The sequence below is a fragment of the Numenius arquata genome, chromosome 23 (assembly GCF_964106895.1).
Source record: "Numenius arquata chromosome 23, bNumArq3.hap1.1, whole genome shotgun sequence".
NCBI lineage: Eukaryota > Metazoa > Chordata > Aves > Charadriiformes > Scolopacidae > Numenius > Numenius arquata.
The window spans coordinates 6957844-6970280 of record NC_133598.1 but is presented as its reverse complement, the minus strand read 5'-3'; the positions used below and the strand labels follow the sequence as shown (position 1 = coordinate 6970280).

The 12437-nt window shown below is 56.2% G+C and overlaps 1 protein-coding gene across 2 annotated transcripts; it reads right to left on the bottom strand.

The window, feature by feature from the left end:
- On the bottom strand, window positions 1-11902 carry CASC3 (CASC3 exon junction complex subunit). 2 transcript variants are annotated; one of them, XM_074162652.1, is made up of 14 exons: window positions 11641-11899; window positions 10342-10369; window positions 10007-10044; window positions 8164-8322; window positions 7923-8074; window positions 7350-7526; window positions 6449-7143; window positions 4611-4675; window positions 4261-4375; window positions 3586-3684; window positions 2647-2861; window positions 1372-1494; window positions 1145-1209; window positions 11-471 (listed from the first exon to the last, which is right to left on the bottom strand). In XM_074162652.1, the coding sequence occupies exons 1-13, from the start codon at window positions 11896-11898 to the stop codon at window positions 1174-1176; spliced, it is 2160 nt and encodes a 719-aa protein (XP_074018753.1). In that variant the 5' UTR covers window position 11899; the 3' UTR covers window positions 11-471; window positions 1145-1173. The 2 variants fall into 2 exon arrangements, with proteins under 2 accessions (XP_074018752.1, XP_074018753.1); XM_074162651.1 differs by lacking the exon at window positions 1145-1209 and having other exon boundaries at window positions 1-471; window positions 11641-11902.
- Window positions 11903-12437: the final 535 nt, after the last annotated feature.

Sequence of the window (12437 nt, the reverse complement as noted above, 5' to 3'; positions counted from 1 at the left end):
AAAATACCCAAAAGAAACAAATCAGCTTTACTGGATGGGAGCTGCTTCATTTCTTAAATAAAAACAGAGACCACAATCAAGCCAGTCGAGTTTAACATCCTACAGAGGGAAAAGGGCAGAGGTTTTAGTAAAAGAGAGAAGTTGCGAGAACTCGTGGTCTGGGACCGATTCTGGGGGTTGATTCTTCGGTGACCGCTGTGCCCAGGGAGTGAGGAGGGGGAAGGAGGGACGATCAGCAGCGGCTGAGATGGTTTTCGGGAGGGCACCGGTAAAACCAGCGAGGGAAGGTGCCTGGCCCTGAACACAAGACGGTGCAGCTGATTTCATGCCGCTGCCTCACCTACAGCCAGGGAAGGAGCCTTTCCCGAGAAGGAGCTTCCTCCTTGCTGAGGTGCCGAGTCTGGCGCTGGGGTTCCCACAGCTGCGTCCCTACGTGTTGCTCCTCTCCTTTGCTTTTTCACCTTTGCTGTCCTGGGTGGGGGAAAGAGAAGAGGAAAGAGAAGCAGAGGCTTAGGCTGTCCCACTGCAAACGCCACGGGGGGGGTCTCAGCACTATCATCGGGGTCCTGCGAGGAAAACCCCTCCGCTCCCAGGTGCCAAAACGCGACCACCACCCGCCCACGCCTCCGAGCCCAACCAGCTCCCTCCAGCCCAGCTCTTCCTGTGGCGAAATGTCTTTCCATCGCAAGGAACCTTTCAAAGGGCACCTCGATGGGATGATCTCGCAGTGGATTTACAAACGCTGCCTGTTTCCCAGCCCTCCAACCATGCCGCCTCCCCGCGCACAGGGAAAACAACCAGCACATGCCTGCCCGGGTCTGGGCTTGCCGGGATTCATGCTCGGCTCAGCTCCCACACGCTAAGCGAGGTATTAAAAAGGAAACCAAAGACACACGTGGCACTCTGGCACACGCACACACACAGAGCTCAGCACTGGAGCGAGGAAACCCTTCCCAGCACAGAGAAACGGCTCCCATCTCTGGAAAGCCTTTAATTCTGCTGCTGGAGTTATCTACTGCGAAGGTCTGGGCATTTACTCTTCCAGAGGAGTCCCTGCCTCCTTGCTCAGTACTGGATTTTTCTCTAAAGTGTCCTGTTTTCTACCCTGAGCAAATTAAAAAAAAAAAAGCAACTTTGGACTTACTTTTTACGTGCGTTTAGTTTTTAAAGTATTTAGAAACTCAAATTAACTGGAGCCCTGCTTATCACCTGCAACGAGAAGCTGAGGTTTGGGACACGTCAAAGATTAGACAGTTGAAGATTTCCTCAGAACAACGTTTTTTTTTTTTTTTGGATGGGAGACTGCAGCACCACGCGCACCCTGAGGCTACAGCATCATACACGCACAGACTCACGCCGAGGGGCCGGTACCTCAGGAGGTGGCGGCTTGATAGTGACAGGCTGGGACGTCCTTCGAGGCGGAGAAGGCTTGGGCTGCACTTGCTGCTGGACAGTGTTGTAGTAGGTGACCCCTCCGTACACCTGGGACTGGGCCTGCGGTCCCAGAGAGCACAAAGGTCAGTTGTTTTTGCTGTGGAGGGGGGGCACGGAAAGCTGTCTCAGGCAGCTTTTATGGCCCACAACTGGGCTGTGAAAAGATGCCACCACCCGGCGCCGAAGGTGAGAAGCCACAGAGGGATAGGGGCTGATTTGTGCTGTTGCCCACGAAGAGCAGCAGCTCTTCCAGCTCCCAGGGGACCCTCGCCCACCCTTGCCCCTGCCCAGGGTCTCGCTGCTCTGGGGAGGGTGGGCAGGGACAGGCTGCAGCAACTGCAGCGGTGTCAGACGGGTTTCCTTCACCCCGCAGAGTTTCCCAACTGCCACATAACGTCTGTGCTTCCCAACAGCAGCAGCCAGCACTTTTCTGCACAGGTAACAATTCCCTTTCGCACCAAGAACCCCTCCAGCTGCCCGGAAACTCAGGATCTGCCCCAAAAGCAGGCTGTTTCCCTGCCGGAGCAGCCGGGATCAGCCCAGGGCAGGAGGGAAGGTCAGAGAGGTTGCAGGGCTCAGGGAGCGTGCACATCTCGGGTTTGCCACTGCGTGTCAGCCGTGTGCCGCTCGCACAGCGGCCACGGGAGCGGCGGGTTCCTCCTCATAACGCCCACAGAGATCCGTGTCCTCGCTGCCCAGTGGCTGCTGCGGACACACAGGTCGGATGTGGAGCAGGAAAAGCCAGCCCTGTCCTGGCCACACCACGAGCTTTCCCAGCCGGTGCCAAAGAACAGCACCAGCCAGTTCCCAGCCTCCTGCCTCCATCTCTAACAGACAGGCTTCCAAAGGAATTTTCAAGGTGTCCTTGGCTTAGCGTGGACCTCGAGGGGACACCACGATTTTCCTGGTGGGCTGTTTCCCTGCTCTGAAGGGGAAGATTTCGATTCTGAGATCCATCAATTCAGGCATTTCATCCACTAGACCTTAAATCTGGGGTAGACCCTAAATCCACGGGAACGCTCCTTACAGACACTCGCCTCGAGCAGAGAGAGCGATGACAGCAAAATCAACCTGCCACCACGGAGCAGCCCAGCTGCTCCCTGTCCTCATCCAGGAAGCCTCAGAGAATATACGCCCCCCCAAAACCACAGGATCCCATCTGCTCTCCATGGCTCCCGCTCGGGAAGGAGACACGGAGCACAGTTAGCTTACCTGCGTGTTGGAATAGAGGTGAGGAGGAGGCGGTGGGGGGAGCGCTCCCGGGGGGTAGGGGTAGCCAGGATTCCCAAAATTCATGACTCCAGGAGGGGAGAAGTAAGTCGGTGCGAGAAGCTGCTGTGGTGGGGGCTGCCCTGGGGGCATGGAGACGGGCGGAGGGTAGAGGCCAGGGTTTGCCATGGGGGCCGGCGTCTGGTGGGGATGTAAACCTGGGAAATATCATAAAAAAGCTGCATGTGATGTCGTGTGAAAAGCCAGGGCATCCCGTGGAGGGCCGGGGTGGCTACAATGCCAGGAGGTCAGCGCGGCTGCGCCTCTCTCGAGGCAGCAGGAAGGAGAAGCATTTTGCTCAAAGGGTTTTCCTGCAGCCACGAGGCCTCAGCTCCTGCGCCGGGGAAGGAAAAAGGGAAGTGCTTCTCAGCGGAGTCCCCTCCCCAGCACCGGGGTCCCGATTCACCGCAACCGGACTCGGCCCCCGTCAGCACATCCACTTCAGGAAACAGTTTTTGTGGGCAGGATCGAGAACATGCCAATTCAACAGCTCTCATTTCTGCTTTTCTCTTCCAATCTACAAGCAGCAGGGACTGAAGAGCCAGCCTTGCACAACAGCTGGCAGAACCAAGCGCCCCAGCGAAGGGGAGGCGACTCAGCCAGGAGGGTCTGCACAGAACCTGCAGACATCATAGAGGTGCCAAAACCTTCAGATCATCTCCATCCTGCAGCGGCTGCAAGAGCCAGAAACATCTATTATTCCTTCCTTAAAATTTATATTGATCCAGCCTCCCCGCATGAGGGAAGCAGTTGTAGAAATAAGGAAAATGGATTCCCCCAACGACAGAATCTGTGTGAAATCAGAGTTCTCTGCTCCCCAGAACAGGCTGAGCCGCCCCAGGGCACAACCACCACTGCCCCTGTGCCCCGCTGGTTCCTCACCTGGATGAGGGAGGTGCATTTCTGGCTGTACGATCATCCCTTGGGGCGGCAGCGGGGCCGGGTTCTCGCTGTGGGTGTAGATTGGTCCCTGGAATTGTACTGCAACACACGACAGTTGGTAAGGAAAAGCTCCAACGAATTTTATTCTACTGCAGCAAATCCCCCACACCCCCTCAGCCAGCTACACAGCTCGGATGCAGCGCCACACGCTGCATTCCCATCGGCGCACGCCGTCTACCAGGCTCACAGATGCTACACACTCCCAACCGAAAAGCCTCCTACTCCCTTCACAAAGGAGGAAAACACTCAGGGAATTTCTTCTCCGACACTTGAAGTGCTGGAGCAAATTCCTAATCCATCCTCAGCCTTGCCCTGTAATTCTCCCCGCTCTTGAATGTCAAAGACATTGCTCTGATTTCAAGTTAATTTTAAATCCTAGTTGTCATGAGGAAAAGCAGTGTCCTAGAGAGCCCTTGCGCAGGTGGGAATTGCGTTTCAGCGGGTTTAAACACCAACCAGGGAGGCTCGGGGCAACCTCTTAATTACCGTACAAGACGATGCCACGCTATTTATAAAGGAAAGACAAAGCCCCCGATCTGCCCGACCCCAACAGGAGTGGGGGGAACTCCTGCTCCAGCTGCTGAGGTGTGAGCGCACACGGAGGAAAACACTCACGTGGGTCATAGTAGTGCCCTTCCATGATGCTGATGTGCATTGGGGGGGCAGGCTCCGGCACCGGCGGTCTCTGCCGCTGCGACGAGTAGCGTTTCACGCGGCCCCCCTGCACCGCCTGAAAGAGTCCAAAGGCATCGGGAGGGTCAGGAGCCCCCTCCTCCAGCGAGGCAGCACCGACCCGCTCCCCCACCAGCCCCTGCAAACCTCGGGGACACGGGGAAAAACACCCACAAAAGGGAAAGGCTGAGGTGTCAGGGGCAGCCTCTAATTACTATGACCCAGAAACAAATAAACGCTCGGCTTCCGCGCTTTAAAAGCAAGAGTCACGCTCCACGCAAACACGCTTTTACCATTTCCTCCATCCTGTTAAACTGAGGCGGCGGCCCAGTTCCCACGTGCATATGGTTAGGAATACCTGAGGAGGAAACAAACTGGTTATTATGGTTTGCATTTGTTGCCAGTAAAGAGCCACCTCATCCCGCCGAGGGCACTGCCAGGAGGCGCCGGCAGCCTGGGGACGTTGTTGTACCACAAACAGGGACAGGTCCTGTTTTCATGACAAGAAACCTTTTAACAACTTCGTCTTGTAGGTTTTAAACATTTTGGTACAAATTAGAAGCTGTCTCGTGCCGCGGTACAATCATCCGCGCTGCTCAACACCTTTTACATCTTGCTAAAATAAAATAATCCTCAGCTTGAAATGCAGGTCCTGATCTAAACTCTGTTCCTGTGGGGACACGGAGCTCCTCAGAGGAGAAACGAGGATCCGTGTGGGATCTGGGGAAGCTGCAGTTTAAACTCTCTACAGGGTGTAACTACTTTTATCCTGGGCTCCTTTTAATTCAAACCACCAAGTTATGGCGCACACTCAAAACCACGGTGCCAGACCGATCCCAACCCGATCCCAGGTGATTCCAGGGGAGCGAAAGTGGGCAAAACAAAAAGTGAAAGTGCCCAGGGATCGCTCACGGATATTGCAAATACAGGCACAGGGTTACACGCTGTACACACAGAGTGACCTGATGCCTGGCTCCTGCAGCCAAAGGCCCCCCCAGAATTAACTCCCACCTTCTCCGCAAGGAGGGAACAAAGGGACAGGATAATACGTCCTCCTTCCAGACAGACAGCGGTCTCCTACCTGCAGTCTAGAGCTGTCTCATGCTATATTTGTTAAGATGGTTTATTTTTAAGCATCAAAAAAAAAAACCCCCCAGAGTACACAATCTCAGCCGCAAACACAGCCCTTTTGAACTCTCACTCCACTGGCAGGTTTAAAGCCTTTCTACTTGCACCCACAGCCGAGACCAAGGGTCTGTTCACTCAAAGACTTTACCAGTCACATCAGTGCAGGAGGACTCATGGTTTCGTGACCTAAACCTCAAAATAACACTTATGAAAGTAGCAAGTCGCTTTCTTCTCCTTGCTCCAGTTTTATTTCCCTCGGGAAGGACTCTTAACACTCCCCAGAAAAGACTCTAATTCTGCAAAGAGATAATTATACCTGAATGACCTGTCGCATGGCTGCTCAACTAGAACTCAGCCCTTTGCTCGCACGGGGGTAACTCTGCCACATCTCCCTCCCTCCGCCGGGCTGCTGCGAATGAAGCAGCTTCCTTCTACCAGGGATTTGCCAACCCCTCTCAGGTCTTAGCCAATGGCATCCGAATCCCAATGCTAGGACATAAGCTGGTAAACAGAGGGAAGTTTCCCTCCTGCTCCCAGCAGGACACTACAGGAGCCCAATTATCCATTACCCTCCCTCATGGGCCGTCCCAGCACAATGCCCCTTATCTCCCGAACTCTGCTCCTGCCTCAGCAGCCAGTCTCACCGTGACTCACACCGCACAAAGTCCCCACTGCCTGTTCCACAGACAAGCCTTCAGCTTCACCCAAACTTCCCCATTATCAACGCAAAACAGAGCAGAGAGAGGGAAAGGATCTACTCTTCTGTCCTTCCCAGCCCTAATTCAATTAACCTACACCGGAATGTTTAATTTCCCCTTTTTCTCTTCTGTTTTGTCCCCTCTAGCCATCTCCACTGCACTTCCTCAGCAGCGTGTGTTGCCACCACATACCCACCCTGAGACTGGACTAAGGCAGGGACAATTCAGCTCTGACCAACTAAATGGATGCGGAATTGCCTTTGGCTGGGGTTTCAGCGGAAAACCAACAGCCTGCGCCCACTTACCCCTCAGCTCCCGGGGCTGCATGAACTGCGACTGCCCCGGAGTCCAGTTCTGCTCGGTGAGGTTCATTTGGGTCATCTCTTGCTCGAGTCCATCCAAGCTGGATTCTACCGGCGACTCCCAGTTACTGCTCTTGGCTGGTGGGGGGGACGTCTCGGCTTGCACGGGTTTTGGAGGCACAGGAGTCAGCCCTTCTGAAGCAGGCACTTCATCCGCCAGCTTCCCTGCGTCCCCAGCTTTGATTCTGGTCCTTCTTGCCCGGGAATAAGACTTCTTTTCAATTGGTCTGTCTGGTGGTGGCTGGGCAGCATCTGCAGCCGTGGCTTGGTTTTCCAGAGCGACCTCCTCCTTCACAGGGCTGCTGTGGACGTGAGCCACTTCCATCTCGGGTGATTTATCCCTTGGTGGGGTTTGCTCTGCGTGCTTCGCTCGATAGTTGCCCTCCTGTTTAGCTTGCTCGCCGTTTCGAGACAGATGTGGGAGGCTCATTTCCGAAGCTCGGTAGCTTGGACGGGTCTCTTTGTAGCCCCCCATCCTCGGGTAGTTCCTAGGTGGGGGCATCCTCCCTGTTCCTGCGGAGCTCCTGTTGGTGAAGGTTCGTGGGGGAGCCGAAGTGCTGTCTGCGCCCTGGTGCCTTGGGGGCTTATTTGGCCTCTCATTGGACCAGTTTGGGTCTCGCTGAGGAGGACTCCCAAACCTGAGGCAGAAAAATAGTACAAATGACTGAAAAATCTCTGGGTGAGAGGCGCCACTGGGCCAGGGAACCCCCCTCCGGGATGCAGCACCCGGAAATCCCAGGACCAAGGTCCCACCCCGGGGCCAAAGCCAACAAAAAGGGCTTTCCCACTTCAGACGCATCTCCCTCTGGGACAAACCAGGCTCTAGTTTGACTTTGCTGCTCACCTCGGTTTGCGCATCCTCCTGGGTTTGATGTCATCGGGGTTGTGAGCTGACCTGATGTCGTAGCCATAAAGCGCGATCAGCTCCTGCCTGGTCTTGGGGGCCTGTTCATCCTCCCGGAACTTGTCATGCTCCCAGCGGCCCTCGTCCTTCCACAGCTTTCGCTGACGACCCTTGGGCCTGGAACAGTTACACAGGGAGGACCAAGAGGTTGTGAGAAAGCCAAGGAGATGTGGCAGCTTCAACCAGCCCCACACGCAGAGACAGAGCATTTCTAGGGCAGGGTGTGCAGAGGAGGCAGCGTCTCCTCTTCCTGCCCTGCTCTACCCACTGCTAGTTCTGAAAAGCAGCAAGGAGGGTCACTGCTTGTCAGCAAGAGCCTTTCCGTGTGGGCTTTTTTGCACCACCCTCAGTCTTTCCTTCAAAACTAAGAGCTAAAATGCCCTGGCAGGCAACTGAAGCACAGACAGATCCTCCTTGCTGACACCTTCCCAGCAAAACGAGGAGCTGCGCTGCCAAACGCCAGGCTGAGAGAGGCCAAAGAGACGCTGAGACAAGGGAGGAACACTCACATACCTGACCTCCTCCTCCTGCGTCTGCCCTCGCAGGTCGTGCTCGAAGAAGAGCCCTTTGCGCGGGATGTAAGCCGGGTTCTTCCGATCCTCATCGTCGTCCAGGTGCTTGGGAACTTTTTTCCCAACTTTATTCTCAACAGGTTCAGTGCTCTCCTGTCGAAACCAGACAGCTCTCACCACTGCAGCAGTCCCTCTGCGAGAAACCCCCCCCACGGCCCAGAGAGCGCATGTTTAACACCTACCTGCCCGTCCCCACTTTGCCTCTCACCAGTCACAGCACCTTTGGAGTCAGGTTTATCATCCCCTTTCTCTGCTTTTGCCGCTGACTCGCAGGAATCATTGCTATCCTGCTTCAGTTCCACTTTGGCGCTTTCTTCCTCGCTGTAATCCTCTTCCTCTGCCTGTAAGGGCCCCAATTACTCATAAAAGCACCTTTAGCAGCAGGTCTCCCAGGAATTTCCCCACGAGTCCTCAAATCTGGAGTTAGACCCCTGTTCCAGTTGTTAGGGACCTGACTCTTTCAAAGCAGAGAATTAGGTCTCAAGGTTCTTCCTATCCCTGTAATTTTACGGAAAAAGTAAAGACGAAACCCAACACCTGTCTCCACCAACTCCTACCAGCCACATCAGGTCCAAAAGTCAGGCTTTCTCGAGCAGAGCCAGCACCAGCCCCGCCAAAAAAAAACCACAGCCTCTCACCGCTCAGAAAGAAAGGAAAGGGCTCATGTGAGCCCAGGGAGACCAGCGAACAAGAGCCCTCGGACCGTCCCTTCCTTCCCACACCGAGGGCCCGGATCCAGCCCGTGCCGCGCTTCCAAATTCCCTGGAGTTACTCAGCTGACTCACTCGGAGCACTCCGCTCGCAGGAGCCTGACCTCGTTTCACCCTCCAGGAGCCTGCAAGCCTTGCTTCGGCTGGAACCCACACTAAAAATAGCTCTGCAGTGATTAACAAAAAGACTGCTCTATTTTTCTCTTTCAACACAGCGTATTTGCACATCAACTGCTCCTTTTGTTTACGTTGGGGAAACCCAGACGTGGCATTATTTTTAGGCACAGGAACAGAGTCATCCTGGCACGTCGGTGATGCAATACCTCCCCGCTGCTCCAGCAGCCCGGCCTGCACCAGTACGTGCTGGGAACCTCCACGCAGGTCTCCAGGCCCGAAGAGCTGCTGCACCACCACAACGGTGACCACAGGGAGCTGCCCCTTACCCCTCCACGCGCCGCCTCTACAGCCCGCTGCGCTCCTCCCTCGTTAACGGCAGTTTAATTCACAAATTAACAGCCCATACGAGCTTTGATTTCACCCATCTTGTTGTTCTGTGTCTTCTCTAACTGCGGTCCCCCCTTGAGATCCCCCCAACACCCATCTCCAGAGGCAGGTTTTCTCTAGAAAACCTTCATTGTAATCATTAGAAACCAGAATTTCTCTAAACTTCCTCGAGATGTTAAACTCACAATTCCGAACTAAAAATCCAGGGAAATCTACAGCCGCTGAGAACCCCCCAGGGGCAGACAGGGGGGTCTCGGTGCCTGCGAGGGGGGGATTTTCTCAGCACACACCCAGCGCGGCACTGCCAGCACTCACAGGGCGCGTCACCCCTCCAGCTGCAGAAGACAGGGATGCTGCCTGGGATGCTCCCAACCCAGCACTTACGTTAATTTCAACTAATTAAAACATAACCAGCATCCTGCACCTCCTTCCACACCCTCCTTGGCTGCGGAAAATCCTGTTCCCAGTATCCAACATCTGAGGAGCCAGGTTTTTTCCCCACCGCACACACTAGCCCTACACCCACCCCCAGCAGCGGAGGGACCTTCTCCCAGCGCCATGTGGGAGGGAACTGCCCAGTGAGGGGCTCAGACTGGGAGAAACCCTTTTCCTCTGCGGTGGCGCAGCTCACACGGAGTCTCTGCACGGCCGGTGCGACGCACACGAGCTGGCATCTTAAGACCAAGGCAATTACTACCAGCAGGGACAGTGGAAGAGAACAAAGGTCACAAACTGGGTTTTGTGCTAAAATTACGCGCGCTGCCGTCACTGGGCAGAACCCTCCGAAGGCCAGGACAGAGACTCCTCTCACCTCCGAGTCTTCTGCGCTTTCGTAATCGGAGAGTACGGCTGCGGGGGAGAGAGAGGAGTTTGGTGTCAGGGCAGGAGCAGAGACAGCTTCACTCCACGCGTTAACACGGCAGGAGAGAGCACCACAGTATCCCCAAGTGCCACTGCCAGCTCGCACAGGAGGAAGCAAGGGTGAGTTTGTGGCACGCTGTCCCCGCACCCCACGTTTCCCTGCTATTACCAGGGTAATATTTGGGATGACAACAATCCCAGGACTATTAGAAAAGGCGTTTTGCCCAGTTTTTTGCTTTTTGCACCCAGGCAGCACTTGCGGTGCCAGAGGGAGCCATTACTCACCATCTCCTTCAATGCCATCCTCGCTTTCCTGTGGAGAGAGGGAGAGAAAGGTGGGTTAGGGGAGAGGAAGGTCAGCAGCTGGGTCCCTGCCGCATCCTACGATCCCAGACACAATTAAGTCCATTTGGCCCCGTTTTTATCACATCTGTCCTTGGAAGTTCAGCTTCAGTGACCAAGAAAGAAAAAACAAATTCAGGGCTCCCAGTGCCTTTCTCTAAGATCCTTCTAGAGCAAGTTACACCGGGGGAACATGGCTTGAGGAAAAAAAAGCACCAATTGTTTTAATTCCGAGGGGTCTTCCAAGGAAAAAGGTGACATGGACAGACAAGCCAGGCTCCCCTCTGTGAGCAGAGAGCCAGCCAGCCAACTCGGGAAAGGACAAGAGGATTACTTAAAGCAGGAGCCCAGGAATAACGAGCAGATGCCGAGCGGGACCAAGCTTAGGGAGACGTCTGCAAGAGGCTCCGGCGACAGAAACACAACCCCATGCCCCAGAGAAGACGCCAGGTGAAGCAGAACAGCTCAGACCAGGGAAAGTTTCTACTACAGGAACAGACCGATGGAGCTATGCAGTAAAAACAACCTCAGACCAAAAATAAAAGCAGCCAAGGCGTTAACGAGATAAGCCCGAACGCCAAAACAACCCAGCAGAAACACACAGATTCAGGGGGAAACTTGAAATAATCAGAACTATAAACCCCGACGGGACAAAATCCCACGCAGTCATGAGCTGCCCCAGGAGAAGAACCACCTGGCAGTGGTGGGGGAGAGCTGCACCACAAACTACCCAGAAAAGGTTTTTTAACTCAAAAAAAAGGCTGGTTGAAGTTGATAAAGAGCGGAGAGGGCCTGATCGAGCAGCAACCCCCCCACCACCGCCCGCGCCCCAGGCTAGGGGACGGGACCCTGGAGTGGGGAACCGGCCACGGGGTGCAGGGGGAAGCCCCTGCCCGGTGCTGGGGGGCCGCAGAGCCCTACGCTCCCCCTGGAGCTGCACCCACACACACGGGGGGGGGGGGGGGGGGGGGGGGGGTGCAGCCCGGTTCCCCCAATTTCTACAGCTCTCCAGCCCCCCTCTCACCCCAGTGTCCCCCCAAGTCCCTCCAATTCTCCCCAAGTCCCAATACCACCCCCACCACACCCGCCCCAGCCCCCCAACTGCCCCCCGCTCCCCCAGGCCCTCCTCCGCACCCCAGTATCCCCCCAGGTCCCCCCAACCCCCTCGGCCCCACGAACACCAGTGCCCTCCCCCCGAGCCCCCTCACTTCCCAGGCCCTCCCTCATCACACCCGCACTCACACATTCGGATTCGGGCGCGCTCTTGGCCGCCCCCCCAGCGGCGTTCTCGGCCCCGCGGCCCCGCGGCCCAGCGCTGAGGGCCCCGGCGGAGCCCCGCGGAGGGCGGTGGGACGGGCGGGGCGAACCGGATCTCGATCCGGAACCGGAGGCCGATCGGGAGCGGGGGGCGCTGGCGGCCGAGTCGGCGCTGTCGGAGGCGGCCGAGTCCGAGTCGTCCTCGCTGTCCTGCGAGGCGCGCTGCCGCCGCCGGTCCGCCATCTTGGGCAGCGGCGGGGGCGGGCGGTGGCGCGGAGCACCACGGGACGGACTACACCTCCCGGCGGCCCCCGCGTCACGTCGCCGCCGTCCCGCCAGCCCTTGCGACGGCGGCTCGCGGCCGCTCCCCCCTCCCCGCGGCCTCTCCCCTCTCCCCGGCAGGGGGCAGGCGCGCGCCGGGCCGAGCGCCGACGTCACGGCGGCGGATGGCGTCACGGCGGCGGAAATGACGTCACGCGCAGGGGGGACAGGCAGGACTCAGCAGGCAGCGGCCCTTTTCCTCCTTTATTTTGTTAAAAAAAAAAAAAAAAAAAAAAAAAGAAAAAAAGGAGAGGGCGGGGGTGTCCGCGCGCGACCCCCCCCCTCCCGGCTCGCAACGTTATTGGGTTTTATTAAACGCAGTTCCTTTTTTGTTTGTTTTTGTTTTTTTTTTTTTAAACTTTTTTTTTTTTTTTTAAACAGGTTTCCTTCCGCTAATTCCCCTCGGTGCCGGACGGGAGCTGGGTGCGGCGGGGGGAGAACCCTCCCCGGGGCCGGGGGGC

What these genes read in the sequence shown, in the direction of transcription:
- CASC3 (XM_074162651.1), bottom strand. Translation starts at nt 11,898, where the DNA reads ATGGCGGACCGGCGGCGGCAGCGCGCCTCGCAGGACAGCGAGGACGAC. An exon ending in AAAGCGCAGAAGACTCGGAG is followed by an intron (nt 8,323 to 10,006) that starts GTGAGAGGAGTC and finishes GGGCCCTTACAG; the next exon opens with GCAGAGGAAGAGGATTACAG. An exon ending in ACCTCTATTCCAACACGCAG is followed by an intron (nt 1,495 to 2,646) that starts GTAAGCTAACTG and finishes CTGGGACCGCAG; the next exon opens with GCCCAGTCCCAGGTGTACGG.